Below are 18,380 nucleotides of genomic sequence, written 5' to 3'. Positions count from 1 at the left end.
TCTCCAAGAAGGCCGAATACTCCAAACTGCTATTTGGTGCATAGGCACAAACATCAGTCAGAGTTTTCCCCCCCATAACCCGAAGGCGTAGGGAGGCGACCCTCTCGTCCATCGGGGTGAACTCCAACGTAGCGGCGCTCAGCCAGGGACTTGTGAATCAGTGTCCTCCCACACTTTAAGACTGAGTGCGCACAGAGCTTTTCATTTCAAGATGGACAAGTTCTGAGTTTTTTTTCTAATTTTATTGAATACAAAAGTTCAAACATGCATCTGTAGAACACAATATTACATTACAGAATCAAATTGTTTACAACATATTCAAGCGTTCAACCTTCATTGAATTTTTTACAATTCTTCCTTGGTGTTGAGGAGCTGTATGCTATCACGTGCACTCATTGATTCTTGCTTCTTCACAAAAGGTTTTGTGTGTATGCCCCCTGGCGTTTTGGAGAACACTGCATCGGATAACGTCCATCCATCCATCTTCTACCTATCTATCCATTGTCGGGTCGCGGGGCAGCAGCTCCAGTAAGGAACCCCAAACTTCCCTTCTCCGGGCCACATCTGCCAGCTCCGACTGGGGGATCCCGAGGCGTTCCCAGGCCAGTGAGGAGATATAATCTCTCCATCGAGTCCTGGGTCTTCCCCGGGGTCTCCTCCCAGCTGGACGTGCCTGGAACACCTCCCTCATTGGTGTCTCGCGTGAGCATAAACAACCCTTAAGCCAGAACTAAAACAATATGCTAAAAGAGGCAAAACTCTGTTAGAGATGGGAGTTACAGAGAATTTCACTGATTCCTCATGACACATAAATCCTGGGGTGGGGAGTAGGCTAGTACTGAAGCCTGTGTAATGTGTGTAATAATGAAATGATTTACGTTACTTTTTCTATGTTTTGTGTAACTCATTCTAATGTCATCAGGGTTATCTCAGCTTGGCTTTGGACACCACAGACCGACAGAAAACAGCCGACCCATTATCAGGATATCTCGGCCTCTGCTTTTGACCTTTTTTTTTTTTCTTGTTTTCGGGTTGATCAGATTTTGGTGGTCAAAGGTCACTGTGACCTCATGTTCGTCTCATTCTTGTGAACAGGAGAATTTTAGGAATACCTTGAAGAAATTAATCAAATCTGTGAGAACTAAAGCTAACATGTACAAGCAGAATTAGAGTGGCCCCTTAAGACAATTCCGAAATCATTATTTAAATTATTAGTCAATTATCAATTCATTATCAGTCAACTCAGGCTAGGCATATATATCTAGGGCGAAAATGTGCCGTTTAATAAAGAAAAAGATGATCCAAGTTTTTCCACCACCAGCAAAGATACTGCCTTACACCTGTAGTATGAGTCTGACCACCTGTTCTTTTGCTCCCCAGAATGCCCCTGTTATGATGTCATGGAATGTTATGAACAGTAACCGACAGTGGAACAGGGTCTAAATATTCTCAAACAGTCAGCCAGGTTCATTTTCAATACACACAGATGCTATTCTGACTCATGCAGGTCTATAAATACATGGAAAACTGTTATATTAGGCATGAGCACAGCTCTCCATCTCACAGTGTGTCAGTAATGCAAGACAACGCAGCCAGATTTAGCTGCTGTCAAGACGTGAGGCCTATTTTTAGGCTAAAATATTAGGCAAATGGATACCTTAAAAAACGTTTTTGTGTGTGATAGGTGGGTCAAGTAATACAATAGCAATCAGGTTATGTTGGTATTTTCCACAGTGAATGTGAGTGTTTCCATAAAGTCCCTGGCCTGAGCACAGGCCTCATTCTGTGTTACACTCTTCACCAAGACATCTGCTTGTGTGGAAGTGGGTTGAAGGATGAAGAAGGTCAGGCTGTGGAGAGGTCAGTTGAGGGAACATTTCACTTAAATGTAAGTAATGTGTATGTTTTTGTTTCCATGTCTCAAGTTATGTCTTTATGGAATCAAGTCTCGACTGTACAGCTTTGCTGGACTCAAAACCGACAACATTTCAGTCCATCTCTCCAGACTCTCAGTTCTAAGCCCAATGGTTCCTTTGAGCTCTATGGCACAGAGGAAAAAGATACATCAGGCTGTGATACACACACAATACTTGTTAGGAGATATATTCACTTTGAGACTGAACACTTTCAATCCCCATGCTCCCCTTGTAATTGTAACGCAGGCTTTGTGTTATAACATTGTAGTCCTCAAACCCAAGATGAGCCCAATGACATCACCAGGTTTACTTTCTTTATAAACATTTCTCTATTTCTTTATTAGCCTTCACAGGCTAAGTGCTACCTCCCATGATGAATCAACATACTACCATATTATGTGTAAAATATGGGTTTTAAATCCCACTTTTAATTCCTCCAGGTAGCCTACACACAAAATATGCAACAATGACAATCACTTGGCAGCTATTTGCCTCATCATACATGTGTTAAAAACAATTGTATTCCACACAGTGCATACAATGCCATCACCAGCGTGTGAGGTCATGTTTATGTGAGAAAAGAATGACTGATCAGTCATGGTGCAGTAGAGACAGACGGGAGAGATGGAGCTGGAAATATCTGTGCTCTCGCTGTTGAAAAGCAACTCAGAGAGGTGCTAACATTTACAACTATGCCAAACCAAGCCATTACACCCTGCCTCTTTTTCCACCATGACTGGACGAGTGTGTGTGTGTGTGTGTGTGTGTGTGTGTGTGTGTGTGTGTGTGTGTGTGTGTGTGTGTGTGTGTGTGTGTGTGTGTGTGTGTGTTTGCAGTAGTGACATGCAACCTATTTTATACAGTCTATGCATGCTGCACCATTTGGCTACCAAGGTGCTCCTGGTGCCTATTTTGAAACCACATGATGAAACACAACTACAATATTTCCAGTGTTTTTCATTTTATTTTAGGGGAAAAGAAAAGAAAAACCCAAAGCCGTGCAAACAGCTGGAAAGCCTGGACATCAACATTATTATCATCATCATCTCTTTCTCCACAAACACTAGCTCAGTCAGTCACTTGAGAGCAGGGGTGTCCAAACTGCGGCCTGTGGCCCGCAGCAAATTCTAAAAGTATAATAGAATATGGCCCAGATAGAAACTTGCCCTTGAATGTTTTGCACTTCTTAGTTCTAACACAGAAACAAAGTTTTGACTTGTCAGCTAACTTAAAACATCAAGTCTCAGATAAAGCTTGTGGTTTTGATTTTTACTTGATAGATGCGACAGAAACTGCACAGCTGTTCATTTTTTTTGCGGGGAGTTGACGATAACTTTTGCGTTACGGAAGAGCTGCTTGATCTTAGGAGTCAAAAGGGCACAACATAATTCGAGCACGAGGACTTTACCACAGATAATTTCAAGCTTTCCTGTCTGATGTCGATGCTGAATACGGGGACGTACTCCACAATTCTGATGTGTTCTGGCTGAGTCGCGGCTCCGTGCTGCAGCGGTTTTATTCCCTGAGGTCAGAAATCGATCTGTTTTTGAAAGAGAAGGACCGACCTCTTCATGAGCTGAGTGACCCTCCATGTTTGGCAGACCTGGCATTTTTAGTTGATCTTACTGGTCATCTCAACACTGAACAAGAGCCTACTGCGCACATGAAAGCATTCTGTGTGAAGCTCCGTCTCTTTGAGACCAAACTACGCAACTTCAATGTTGCGCACTTCCCCACGCTGTCTGAAATCAAATGTGCTTTTCCAAAGGCCAACCTTTCTGATAACAAAGGGAAATATGTGTCTGTGATCACATCTCTCACCTCATGTCACGTCTCATGACAGCATTCAGTCAGCAATTCCAAGATTTTTCTATCGTTGAGAAAGAAATCGAGTTCCTGATGAATGCAGAAGAAGTTTAAGAGAGTCTGCAACTAGAACTTATATATAATAATTATATACAATAATTCCCTGAAGAATCAACATCAGCTTCTCTCCCTCCCTGACTTCTACCGGAGCTTGGAAAAGTTTCCTCTGATGAGACGCCACGCACAAAGAATGATGAGTCTGTTCGGCTCATATATGTCTGAGCATTTTCAAAACATTTTCTCTGAACATAAGCAGATTGAGAACCAAAATGAGCGACAGCATCTGTGTGATGTCCTTCGTATCTCAACCACCAAACTTACTCCTGACCTGCAGCATCCTTCAGTCCAAAGCGCAGCATCACTGCTCCCACTGAGTGCAACGCTGTTCCCATTATAGGAGAGTTAAAACATATATTACACAGTATTCATGTTAATAAGCTCAATTTTTCAATAAATTCAGTCAATTAAAGTTGATAACATTTTATAACTAACGTTAGTTGATGTGTTAACAAGCCCAATAACTTGTTTGTTTAACAAGCTTACCATCCCTTCTGTTTTGAGAATGAGCTGTAAACCCTTATTGTTACAAAATAAATGAAACCTCATTAATAAAAAGCTGTGATGGAGGCTAGACTAGAAGACCTTGAGAGTTCCTCAAACTGAGAAGATGTTATGGTAAAACTATAGCACCCTGTGTCAGGCTCAAACACTGACCAGAGATCTACTGTTCAGCATGTATACATAATGTAGTCTATTGTTCAGCATGTACACATAATGTAGTGTAAGTTCCAAATAAATGTAAACAGGTACCAAATAAGGACACCAAAGATGAAACTGAGCCAATAGGCATGGACACGCCTACCGCACCAACAAAGGCCATCATTGGATGGTGGCCTACACTGACCAATAAGAAGAAGAAACATCCCTCTTATGCTAGAGATATAGGCTAAATGTTAGAGCTCATTCTGGGCCTTTTTGTGAAACTGCGACACAGTTAACTACTTTGGTGGTCTGTGGAACAGTGAAGCCGATCGGCCCTCATGAGTAGAGTTTTATGTTTTGCTGCACTTTTGATGTAAATAAATGACTTGATATTTAACCCAAGTGATTTCTGGTCCATCTCTTTTCAGATTAAAACACCCCTACAATAGTCTCTACTCACTCATTTTTCTAGGACTGCAATCCCAGGGGCAAATAGGTGTACAGTAACCTGAACCTAGCGTTATCCTCTCGTAATTGATTTAATACGTCTTGTCAGGGGATGTAGTGCCCTAAGGGTAAACTACAGGGTAAACAGTACGAATGCACACTACAATGTATCGCAAACCATTACTGCCTGTGAACATTTGTGCAAGAATTATTGCAGGAAAAAACAAGTTGTCTGTGATTCCTATATGTCTCTGTGCATAATAATAACTATTATGACAATAATAATAATAATAATAATAATAATAGTAATTACAATAATTATAATAATAATAATAGTAATAAATGTTATTTAGAGAAACACTTTCATACAAGATATACAACAAATGCAAATCAAACACATCTAAACGAGAGCAAACCGGTAATAGATTTAAATAATAATAAAAAAAACATTAGATGCTAAAATATACAAGTGAATCAAAAATCAGAGACCATTAATATTATTATTAATAATAATAATAATAATAATAATAATAATAATAATAATTAGCAAAGAAGATAATGAGAATTACATTAATTTTAAGTCAAATTAAATTTGTCGGTTAAAAATGTTGAGTCTGCATCTCTTAGAACTTTTGGGAGGGTATTCCATAATTTTGGAGCATAGTTTTTTTTTTTTTTAAAGCTATGCCACCTATTCTCTTTAATTTAATTGTGTGATTTTATAAACCCAGAAGAAGAAGATCTGAGAGCTCGTGAAGGATTACAAAACATCAGAGAGACTGCAAAATAGGCCGGTCCTAAACCATCAAGAGCTTTAAAAATAAGTAAAAGAACCTTAAAATCTATTCTAAAGGGTACTTAGAGCCAATGGAGTGTAGCTAAAACCAGGGTAATATGCTCTGGCTTCATTGTCTTAGTTCAATGTCTAGTAGCCCAGTTTTGATAAAAAGCTGTTTTGTTGCATTTACTTATGTATATTTTTCACAGAATGACAACTGTGGCTTTTGTCCGGTAGTAGCACTACAAAGGAATAGCATCATGACTAATATTGACAGGAAGAATGATTGAGCAACCAATACCTCTTTGAATTAATATTTAAACGTTATCTTATTTCATCTCACCCTCCACACCAGCTGGGGGCGATAACGCACCGTTAACGTCAACAAGGAGACTCACTATGTCATCAAAACGAGGCCGGATGTTTATTCCTAGACCTGGACTGAACACACGTGACGGCTGTTTCTGAAATAAAGTGATTGCCGTACATATTAACTGCATTATAGCCTTGCATATAGTAGAAACGCGGGGCTGTATGTATCAGAGATATTTCTGCGCTGCTTTCTATGAGTCAGTGGAGCTGAGCTGCTCATTTGAGCAGGTGGGACTATTGTGTTGCATCACAGTTTAAAGTTAGACACAAGTCAGACACTGCACAATGTGCCAGGTGGACGAAGACTACCATGGTCCCCTGCAGCGCGCTGAGGTGCCCAGGTAGGCTTACGTTAACATATATCGTTATATAACGGACCGCCATAATTACGTCAGTCTCAGTTAATGTTAGAACTAATGTTTGTTAAGAGATTCGTTCGTAGGGCAACATGTCATATATAAAAAAACTCAGTCTGTGTCTCCGTTGGTAGCCTATTGGATGAAGATGAAGAACTTGTTGCTTAATGACATGTGATATGTGTGCTAGTTATCTGGAGTCATGAGACTAACGTTAACTGTCATTATTTTAATAAATCCATGGTCATTTCTGATGAGCAACCAGGACTCAAGACCCCTAGGGGCCCAATGTTCACTGCATGTTATGTAATCAGTGCATCTGCAATATCAATGCATAATCCTCAATTAAGTGGTTTCTAACACAATACTGCACATGCCGTATGTACGCCGTAAGAGTCATTGGTTGTTAGAAAGGATCACATTATGGTCACTTGGAGAGACACTATTATACTGTCTACTCTTCAATAACACTCACAAACTGAGTGGGTTGGGATAAAACAGATTTAAAAGAATTCAAAGCTATGAGTTAATCAGTAGGGGCCAAGTAAATCTTTTCCCCAAGAAATGATAACTTTGGACCCTCTCCATTTCTGTTGCAGTCTAGCTATTGTGGCATTTTATTACACTATTCCTCCACAGTATACTTTTAAAATAAATGTTTACATAAGTGTGTCATAAAATATGAATCCATGGACATTACTTTTTTAAGATGTCTGTTGTTCCTCCATTTATTAGTGTTTCTAAGAAATGTGTGAAATGCAAAGAGGCGACTGCAGCTGTGGTGATCAGAGCAGGAGATGCATACTGCAGGTAAGACACGCTGATATCTGCTGTTTAGTAATGTTTGAGAAGACACTGGGCGATAGTAGCTCAGACCTAGGGACTTTGCTTGGGAACTGCAGGATTGCAAGTTACCGAATGGACCAAGTACGGAGTGTGAACTGGTACCTGGTGAGGTCCTCCTGGGCACTACCGAGGTGCACTTGAGCAAGGCATAGTAGCTGCCCACTGCTCTTAATACTAGAATGGGTTAAACACATAGTCTAAATTTCACAGTGTGTGCGTTGCTGTGTACATGCGTGACGATAAAAGACCATTTCCAGAAGTTATGTGTGCCGGTTGAACACAATGAGCCGAAAGCACTGAGCATCCTGCTCTAGACTGCTTTAGCCAGTCAAAAGATTCTAATGGTGTAAGTTTTTATTTGCAAAATTTATGTTGAAAATTGATGCCGTCCTATTAAAGATTAATGTCTAGTCTCTGTGGGCAGAATTCTTAAAGAAAGACACAAAAATAAAAAGAAGGGATGGGTGCACAATTGTGTTGATTTTGTCATCTTTTTTAAAATTTGGTTTTAGTCATAGTCCTGTGTCAAATGTCCTTGTTAGTTTTAATCATTAAACCTAATCTTGTTTTTATTTAGTCAAGTTTCAGTTAATAGTCTGGGATTATTAGTCTTATTTTAGTCAAAGAACCCTAACTATTTTGGTTTCAGTTATTATTGACATTCACCTGTTCTCTAACATTGTTATTAGTAGCTGCTCAGCCACTGCTAAATTAAATCAACTATGGCAGATGTTTCACAATAAAAGCCTACAGGTAAAGTGAAGAAGTACATGTCAATTGAGCAGCTGCTTTCAATGTGAAACACTTGTGCAGATAGTAAAGTGGAAGTGACTGAAAAGTAAATGAAAAGTGTAATTTGTGCACAAGGGTTAGACTCAGCAGGTCGTGCTAGAATAGTTGTTAGAACTGAAGTGTGGCTAGAAGAGATTATCTTACAATGTTTACATGGTTTGACAAGACACATATTGTGTTTAACCAATTTAGCGCAAATAATTTTTCTATTTGTCAGGGGCTGTTTCAAGGAATACTTCATCCATAAATTCAGAGCCATGCTGGGCAAAAACAGGGTCATTTTTCCTGGAGAGAAGGTAAGCTGTGTGCTTTAGTTGTCCTCTGCTGTCATGACATGTCGACATTAACTTGACTGCTGTTCATTTTCTGAATGTGTTCCCCACAGAATGATGAGCATGAAGTGATGCATTGTGTGTTTGCAGGTGCTGCTGGCTGTATCTGGAGGTCCTTCATCCTGCTCAATGCTCCGTCAAGTCCAAGAGGTTTACCCGTTTGTCTCTTTATAGCCAAAATGAACGCTTCTTTTAACACACTGCTGCTAACATATAGTGTTACTATTAGGGCTGGCCCATTATTCAATATGATCATTTATCGTCTTTCAATGGAGTTGTATCGTGATGAAATTATATATCCACATATCCTGATACATAATTATGTCATCTGAATTGATAACAAGCACATACTAACTTATTTCTCAGAAACTATTATCAAACTATTTTCACTGGTAGACTGTCTCTTGTAGACTGTCACTGGTAGACTCTCTTGTAGACTGTCTCTGGTAGACTCTTGTAGACTGTCTCTGGTAGACTTTCTTGTAGACTGTCTCTGGTAGACTCTTGTAAACTCTCTGGTAGACTCTCTCTTGTAGACTGTCTCTTGTAGACTGTCTCTGGTAGACTCTTGTAAACTGTCTCTGGTAGACTCTCTTGTAGACTGTCTCTGGTAGACTTTCTTGTAGACTGTCTCTGGTAGACTCTCTTGTAGACTGTCTCTGGTAGACTCTCTCTTGTAGACTGTCTCTGGTAGACTCTCTCTTGTAGACTGTCTCTGGTAGACTCTCTTGTAGACTGTCTCTGGTAGACTGTCTCTGGTAGACTCTCTTGTAGACTGTCTCTGGTAGACTCTCTCTTGTAGACTGTCTCTGGTAGACTCTCTTGTAGACTGTCTCTGGTAGACTCTCTTGTAGACTGTCTCTGGTAGACTCTCTTGTAGACTGTCTCTGGTAGACTCTCTTGTAGACTGTCTCTGGTAGACTCTCTTGTAGACTGTCTCTGGTAGACTCTCTCTTGTAGACTGTCTCTGGTAGACTCTCTCTTGTAGACTGTCTCTGGTAGACTCTCTCTTGTAGACTGTCTCTGGTAGACTCTCTCTTGTAGACTGTCTCTGGTAGACTCTCTCTTGTAGACTGTCTCTGGTAGACTCTCTTGTAGACTGTCTCTGGTAGACTCTCTCTTGTAGACTGTCTCTTGTAGACTGTCTCTGGTAGACTCTCTCTTGTAGACTGTCTCTGCTAGACTGTCTCTGATGTTTTTACTTATCCCTAATTATTTCTCCCTTGTGCTGAAAAAACAATTCTGTACACAAGACGTCTCCTTACTATATCTCAAGATACCTACACATTTGTAGCCATAGAAGAATGTAGAAGCCTATGTTTTTAACCTGGTTTCTCACTGATTCTCTTCTGACAACAGCCTCCACTCTCATAAATGAGCATGGCTTCAGAACATGTTTAACACGTATGCCTGCAATGCTCGCCCTTCCACATATTTTTGCACATGTAGTGTATCCCATAATCTCATCTCAAGCACATCCATGTGAAGCACATACAGCAGGCTGCTTTTCCATGACATACTCTGTGGATGCTGGATACTGTGGGTCCCCTGAGGAAGTCCTTTTGACTTTAATCACCCTGTGACATTTCATGAGCACGTCAGCTCTTTTTGTTCTGTCTAACACTTTCATATTTTGGACCGCAATGAATTCTTTAGCCTTGAGGTTCCACAAGGATTAAGCAGGACATGTTAATCCTAGTCCTCTCTATAGATTCATGCATATGAACATTTCATTTGTAGAATTGGTTGAGTAAATCTTTAGAAAAACTCCCAGATGCATCCAGTAGTGTGATGTCTTGTTCTTGATCCATTCTGCTGCTGTTTTGTGTTTTATCATATAGTTGGTTAACAATAGAGCAGGTTATGTTACTGACACAATGAAGTCTGAGAGCACAAAGAATCTCATCTCAGCATGGAGCACTGGAGCTAGTGACCTACTACTACTTTGGATATTATTAATGCAACTGAAAACCTTTCCTTCCTCCCCAGGGTTTGAGTCACAATGCTCACAAGAAGTTGAGATTCTTACCCGGTGTTGTCTTCATTGATGGTAAACCAGATTGCAAGTGTCACTCTTGAATTGAGTTTAATCATTTTCATGTATGTCTTTTGTCCTTCTGAAATGATTGTGGCCCAAACCTTTTCCAATGATTGTGTTTGTCTCTGTCCCCAGAGGGTGGAGCTGTGGGTCAGTCTGTGGAAGAGAGACAAAGGACGGTGGCGGAGCTGCACGCTGTGTTCAAAGCTACGTCTTTCCCCTTCCACATGGTGCCTCTGGAACAGGTCAGTATCAACGCAGGAGGGCTCCTCTAAACCTCAGCAGTGTCTTACACCACTTAACATGGCATCCAGGGAATCTAAACTTTTTCTAACATGTTAGAAAAGGTTTAGTAATTTTAGTAAACACACGTCCCGATTACATAAAGATCCAACCGGTAACACTTGAACACGGTACCAGTCTGAAGTGAGTGCTGTCACAACAGATCAGGTGTATTATTGAGTTGGTTCTCCTCAGGTTCTGGACCTTCCCAGTTCAGTTGTGGTGACGGCTGCATCACCTTCAGAGCGAGCAGCCAGCGCCTACAAAGCAGCCGTGGATCACTTCATTCAGAGCGACACCACTAGCTGTGTGACTCCACGGCAGCAGGAGGAAACATTGCTGCCCGATGTTCAGGAGTCCCACACGCACTCACTGCAGCAGCTCATCGGATCTGCTAAGACACTGACGGCAAAAGAAGAGCTGCTGAACACATTGAGGTCATTGCTCCAGAACTATCTGTGTGTAGCTGCAGGTTTGACTCCAGATGTTCCTCTGGGGGAAAACAGCTCTCCCCCACTGTTTTAAACATGTATGATGAAACAATAGAAGTTGAAACATTCATTTTGTACTTATTATAGTGCAGATGGCCTTCGTGGCCACTTCCTATGGGAATAGCTCATTCCTGAAATGAAGCCACTTGTTCAATACTGCTTTCGATACAAACAGGAGGCCAAGAGAGGACAGAGAACATAAAGTACATTTAGCATTCGCCTTACCGGTGACAGTTAGGATGTTGATTCAAACACAAAATCATGTTGAGGAAGTACAATGTGTACTTTGTGAAGAGATTTGCTGAACCCACTGTGTGTTTTCCCTCAAAGGCAGCATCTGCTGGTGCATACAGCGCGCACTGAAGGCTACAGTAAAGTGATGCTGGGGGACAACTGCACCAGACTGGCTGTTAAACTGCTGAGCAGCATTTCGCTGGGCAGAGGAGCACAGCTGGCTCAGGACACGGTGAGACACATTCTCACTGTTGTGCTCCACCTGTTTGTTTTCCTGCTAGTGTTTCAGATATGAGGTGTGAAATCTCTCTGTGTGTGTGTGTGTGTGTGTGTGTGTGTGTGTGTGTGGGTGTGGGTGTGGGTGTGGGGGTGTGGTAGGGTTTCTCAGACTCCAGGTATGGTGACATCATGTTACTGAGACCAATGACGGAGTACTCCGCTAAGGAAATAGCTTATTACAACCGTATGTTCAGAGTGCCAGCGGTCTTCACAGCCAGCCTGGATACTAGGGTAAGATGTGACCGTAACACAGCAGAGACCACACAGTCATGTCACAAAGACACACAGATTTAAACATGTTACAACTCATTAGTTCACCTTTTTTAGAGGCAAGATAATTTTACTGAAAAATGGCCCTCTAACCCCCAAAAGTCTGACTCACATTTCCCCTAAGACAGCATTGTTGTATGCAACACTGATTGGACATCCACATAAAATGTGACTACGGGGATCCTGTAGGAAGGATTTTTCTACAGGAGCTGGCTCTTTTATCTGCTCCCAGCTTGATATTTTGAAACTCAGCTCAGAGCAGTTGAAATGTTAGTATTTGGAGGCACTTTGATATTAAAGTTCCATGAACTGTTGTCCTCAGTGTGTGTTTCTGTCTGTCCCACAGACTGCAGACAAATCCAGCATCCAGCACCTCACGGAAAGCTTTGTCATCAAGCTCCAGGCAGACTTCCCCTCCACTGTCAGCACCATCTACAGGTCAGCAGCATGTGTCTGCACACAGTACAAGTTCTTTGACACATAATCATTGGATAATGGATGCTGGACATTTTTAAACCATGTACAGTGTTTCCCCTAGGTTTACTGCTTTGGGGGGGTGCTCACCATGCGACGGGGGACGGGGGGGGCGTGGTTTCTATTTAGTTCTATCCTCTCCTTTCCTCCGCTCTGTAGGTGTGTATGTGTGTGTGCGTCAGGTGCGAAGCCCCGCCCTTCGCAAAACGGAGAGAATGTGAATACGCAAAGTAGAAAGTACAAACTGAAACATGCACATAAATTAGATCAATAGCATAAGCGTTTAGTTTGTTTAATAAAAGAGCACCTGTCAATGTGAATCAAGTGAGTTGTGAATTAAAAAAACACCTTGAATTTCAGGGGGGGCGCGGAGCTCCGTTGGCGGGGCGCAGCGCCCCTCCAAGACAATGGTAGGGGAACACTGGTGTATGTTCTACAGGCTGCTTTTCTAATTATTAGCATTAGCAATAAATGTGGCATTTTTCACGCACACAAAGCAGCTGTGGAATGATGAAAGAGCTGCTGTGTGCTGTGTGCTGTGTGCTGTAGGACGAGTGAGAAGCTGCAGACCGCCTGTAGGAGCTCGTCCACAGAGGAGTGCTGGGACAGATGTCTGCTGTGTGTGTGCGCGCTGGACACTGCTGCTGGTGAGTGTTCCCTGTGTTTAGAGACTGCAACATGAAGAAGCGGAGTTACAATCTGAGGCGTCAGGCATTCTTGCCCCACCACATTTCTGCATGTAGTCATTTTATATTTAAAGTATCTTATTTATTTTTTATTATGTCATAGATAATCCCCTCCCCCACACACACAAACACACAATGTCACAAAATGTCAAATTGCAGAAAATTGCGTTACAATTTTCTTTTTTTCCCAGGGGAAGGACCCCCAATGACCCCCACTCTAATATGCCCCCCATGAATTTTGGCTTGCATGACGCCCCTTCACTTGTGAGCTCATAGCTTGGATGCCATTTATAGCAATAATGATTATAGTGCCATGTTATGATTGCTGTACTACAAGTACACATATGTAACAACTTGAACTACGTTTCTGTTCAATTTTCAAATAGTTTTTTCAGTGTTACGTGATCAGAGGCAGAGAGATTGATTCAAGCTTAGCATACACAATGATGTATATTAAACAGAATCCATCGATCACTCGAGCACAATTCTTAACTTCAAATCCTTCCAAAAGGCCATTCCTTATTGGTCACTTAACAGGATGCAATATGTGCATACATAAAATGTCTCTGAGTAACGATACTGAAGAGCTGTGACAAAATATTGAGGGGGACTGTCGGAAGACTTTCAATACGGAAAAGCAAAATTATTAGAGAGACACACATGAAAGTACTGCACATGACACAACTATACATTCTACACTGTTTGTAAAGAGGTAGTGGACACATATAGAGATGGACAGCATTCTTCTCCCCACATGAAAGAAGACCTTCCTCCTCTCTGTCTTTTGTCTCCCTCTTTTGTTCAGAGAATGCTTCAGCCTTCAAGGCCACACTGATCTCAGAGCAGCTCTCGCAGAGTAAATCACCAAAAGCTACAAGACCAAACCCAGGTGCAGTATACTGTCAGTCAATGCATGCAGTTCACCTCCACTCTGCCTATCTCTATGTATGGTGTGGTCATTTTTTTATACAGGATATGGAGAAAGTTCAGAAATATGAGCAAATGTCACCAGCCCAGTCAGACAGAGCAGCATGAAGCTTCTGTTGAGGCGCTCAGTCTGTCAGTGATTGAATATGAATCAGATACTTGTATTGTATTTCAGCGCTGTGTTTAGAGTGGCACAGCTGACATGATACACCTGCAGAGGGAAAACACCATGTACAGCAGACAGTACAGTGAAAGTCCACAATTGAGTTTCTACACTTGTTAGGTGTTAATATCAGTTTTCATTGTGGGGCCAGAATCAACGGCTCCCGCTGGACAGTGCTGTTCCCCCGCAGGAGGAGGGGATTGTGGGAAAGCAGCAAGTGATGGAGGCTGCTGTTCGTCTGCTAAGTAAGTGTAGAGTGATTTATTAATGTTCTCTAATGTGGGTTCTTACCGACACTTAAAGGGTTAGTATAGATCAGGGGTGCCCAAAAGGTCGGTCACGAGGGTAATGCGGGTAGATCGCGCACCGTTAAAAAAAAAAAAGGGGAAAAAAAGATTTTATATATATATATATATATATTTTTTTTTTCCCTTTTTTTTTTTTCTTTTTTGCCTTGCCTTCTCCTCTGCTCTGTTTCGATCCCACACACACCTACAGTCAGAGCGGAGGAAAGGAGAGACTGAATTACGCACCAGCACCACCCCCGTCGCACGAAGCTCAGACAGCACCCCCCCTTCGTCGCAGCATTTTTAATACAGGTAGATCACTTGGACCTGGTCATTTTTGGGGCAGCAGCTAAATGTCTTTTAGACACCTAGAAAAAGTAATTATCAGTTAAAGTGCATACTATATATAGGATATTTTTAACAGCTTTACCTTGCTATCAGAAAGCCCTTTCTTGAAGCTGTGTCTTTGATCTCTTCAAAGCCACCAGACTCCATCGACAAAAACAGTCATTTGACCTCGCACGACACGAGTTTCTGATCTGATCAATTAGTTAGTGTTACTGTGTGAATCTGAACTAACCAAGTCACACAATAACACAAACAAACTTCAGTTCCCTGTCAGAATGACTGCGGTCTGCTGTAGATACTGTAGATACTCTGATGTATCTATGGAGATGTACCTCATACAAACTGACTTCTAACAATCTGAACTATCCCTTTAACATATAAAGTGAGTCTAAACGGGACTCGGGATCTGTGTTTATTCGTGACATTACAATAGTTCAGAGTGATGGCAGGCCAACATTTGAGGCCGAGTTGTTGCATGATGTCTTTGTGCTTTGAGCTACATGCTAACTGAGCTGAGGTTTAGCAGGTGTTGTTTTCACTATATTCACCATCTTAGTTTAGCGTGTTTGCATGCTAACTGTTACCAATTAGCAGTAAACACAGTGCAGCTGAGGCTGATGGGAATGTTGTTACTTTTGCAGCTTCATAATCTTTGTGTGTCCTCTCTTCATGTCATTTAATTGGATTTTTTCAGGCGTAATGTAAATGTGGTGTTGTAAAGCCGACATATGGTGCTGAAACAACTAATTTAATCCTGCTTTGTGCTTCAATTGATCTGGTGTTGTTGTGTTACAGAGCACCAGAGACGGCCCATCTGAGGAGCCTGCTGTGTTACAGCTGTCAGCTGACCATCAAAGACATGGTGAGGGACACCATGTGCAGAAACATAATGACTTTCAAATACAATCTAATCTTTGTATTTGTTGTTACATAGGTTTCACGGGTCCTTTTTAAAATCCTTCAATGTTTGTGAATTCGAGGGAAAAAATTAGGCCTTGAAAGTTTTTGAAAATAGACAAGGGTCATTTAAAAGTGCTTGATTTCTTTTATAGTTTGTGCAAGTCCCTTTTTTGAAATATGAAAACCCCCATACTATTTGCATTAACAATCACTACTAAAACCTTATAACTAATAGAATAACCTCTCAACATCCATGTGGCACCTCCTACTATCAGAGTGCATTTAAACAGAAGCACACTGAATGAAATACCTGAATTCAATGATTAAGACGAGTGGCCCAATACTTTTGTCCATATAGTGTATCTACCAGTCACATTTCATGACACTGAGAACAGATTTGAACTTTGACCTCTAACGCCGCTCTAGGGCAAATTTTGAATCCCTCTTAAAATGTCCTTATAACTAACTTCCTATTGATCTGATATGCTCATGGATAGTTCCATCACAACCTAATAAATAATATATATCACATGCATAATAGTAACTTTGTGTTCATAACTTTGCATTGTATTCTGTCATTGTGCAGTTGTAAATACACTATATGGACAAGAGTATTGGGCCAGTCCTCTTAATCATTGAATTTAGGTGTTTTATTCAGTCCCATTACCACAGGTGTATAACATCAAGCACCACCATCAATGCAGCCTTCACAAACATGTGAAAGAATTACTTGTTCTAAAGAGCTCACTGAATTCCAACGTGGTTCTGTAATAGGATGCAGCGTTGCAACAAGTCAGTTCGTGAAATTTCTTCTCTTCTAGATATTCCATACGATCAACTGTAAGTGGTATTATTGCAAAGTGGAAACGTTTATGAACCACAGCACCTCAGCCACGAAGAAAATGCTCATCAATATCTATGTCGTCAGCTACATTTGGAGTTGGTTCGGTACCACACCTTGCACCTTTTTTAAATACGTTTTTTGTAAAAGAAATATTAAAAAACAGCTTTGTCTTGTATAGTATTTTGTCCCAGTGAAAAAAGAACATGCATGTATGCATTTCATGTTATAACTGCTACTCATGTTTTCATTTTTTCTGGGCTCCAACCAGTCATCTGTGGAACATCTCCCGCAGTACATCCTGTCAGAGGCTCAGAGGAGGCGAAGGAGGTAAGGATATTTGCTTCATTCATTGACTCGATATACAATAATGACATCTACTTTACGTTCCTGCTGATGAGTAAGGGAACATAAAACTGAGCTTATCCCCTTTTTTATGCATTTTCCAGACCTTCTCTGATCATGTCAACCCAGTGAGAATACCTAGAGTGTGTTGTTCCAGACTGTTGTACTGGAACAACCTAATCCTCATGATAACAATACAACATGTCAACATAGAAAATAAGAGCACAAACTGGAATGATAGACAGGAGGAATGAAATGTGACTGTACCTGTGTTGTGTTGTCCTGCAGGTCTCAGATGAGACAGGAGATCAGAGACTTCCTGCTGGATGAAGCTGATGAAGGCTGAACGTTCACCTCCAGCAGTCAACACAATGAAATAAGATACCGCTGCTTAACAAAATTTTCTCTCTCTCTCTTTTTTTTTAATTGAAAGGCTGGTATAAAAGTGTTGTTTGAAGTATAAAGCACACGTGCTTCCAGATAAAACTGTTGGAAATCAGTGTCACACAGAAAATGTGTTAATGCTGTTATAATAAACCTAAAGCTGTTTTAAAGCCATTAAAATGCATTCTTTCTGTGCTGGTGACTCATTAAAAACGAATAAAACTTTAAAATATTGCTGCATTGATTACACTGCTTTACATAAACTGAATGTAAAAGTATAAGAAATCACAGACAGTTTATATTCTCTTTGCCAAATTGATTGTCAAAGCCATGGTGATGCATTGAGACCCAGAAGGCGATGCAGGTTCTGGTCATCTCACCGACTACTACAGCTCCCTCCTGCTGGACTACCTTCATGTGCCATCCGACCTCTACAGCTCATCCAGAATGCAGCAGCCAGACTGGTTTTTAACATCCCTAAACTCTCCCACAATGCACCATCGATCACACCATCATTTCTGTCACATGGATTGTCTATGTTGTATTTTTCTATGACGTTTATCCTGTACACACGACATCTATTGCACGTCTGTCCGTCCTGGGAGAGGGATCCCTCCTCAGTTAACTGGGGTTTCTTTTAGAAAGTTTTTCCTTGTGCGGTGTGAGGGTCTAACGACAGAGGGTGTCTATCCTGTACAGTCGGTAAAGCGTGATGTGTAATTTGTGATATTGGGCTATATAAATACATTTGATTTGATTCCTCCGCTTCCTTCACTGGCTACCAGTGGCGGCCCAAATCGGCTTCAAGACTCTGGTGCTGGCCTACCGTGCTGTGAATGGATCAGCCCCTTCTACATCCAGGCCATGGTCAAACCATACATCCCAGCTCGCTCAGTTCGCTCTGCATCTGTCAGCTAAATTAACTGTTAAAAGTGGTGGTCATGTTTTCGGCTGTTTGTCTGTCAGCAGGATTACAGAAAAACCTCGGGCCCGTTTTTCATGAAAGTTGGTGGAAGGGTGAAGC

At 41.3% G+C, this 18,380-nt stretch overlaps 1 protein-coding gene across 4 annotated transcripts; it reads left to right on the top strand.

The window, feature by feature from the left end:
- The first annotated feature begins 6,132 nt into the window (after positions 1–6,132).
- On the top strand, positions 6,133–17,590 carry ctu2 (cytosolic thiouridylase subunit 2 homolog (S. pombe)). Of its 4 annotated transcripts, none has more exons than XR_003833574.1 (17): positions 6,133–6,422; positions 7,173–7,247; positions 8,293–8,371; positions 8,498–8,557; positions 10,397–10,457; positions 10,581–10,690; positions 10,923–11,164; positions 11,549–11,684; positions 11,831–11,962; positions 12,348–12,439; positions 13,025–13,122; positions 13,967–14,050; positions 14,403–14,496; positions 14,750–14,850; positions 15,682–15,748; positions 16,899–16,957; positions 17,261–17,339. XR_003833574.1 is itself a non-coding variant. In XM_029450458.1 (16 exons), exons 1-16 carry the CDS (start codon positions 6,367–6,369, stop codon positions 17,316–17,318), a joined length of 1,515 nt encoding a protein of 504 aa, XP_029306318.1. In that variant the 5' UTR covers positions 6,133–6,366; the 3' UTR covers positions 17,319–17,590. The 4 variants fall into 4 exon arrangements, 2 of the variants coding, with proteins under 2 accessions (XP_029306318.1, XP_029306319.1); XR_003833575.1 differs by having other exon boundaries at positions 16,887–16,957; positions 17,261–17,322; XM_029450458.1 differs by lacking the exon at positions 14,750–14,850 and having other exon boundaries at positions 16,887–16,957; positions 17,261–17,590.
- The last annotated feature ends 790 nt before the right edge of the window (positions 17,591–18,380 follow it).

This window comes from Cottoperca gobio, chromosome 15 (genome assembly GCF_900634415.1).
Source record: "Cottoperca gobio chromosome 15, fCotGob3.1, whole genome shotgun sequence".
NCBI classification, from domain to species: domain Eukaryota; kingdom Metazoa; phylum Chordata; class Actinopteri; order Perciformes; family Bovichtidae; genus Cottoperca; species Cottoperca gobio.
Note: the sequence above shows the minus strand (reverse complement) of the source record. Positions and strands in the feature narration are given on the sequence as shown.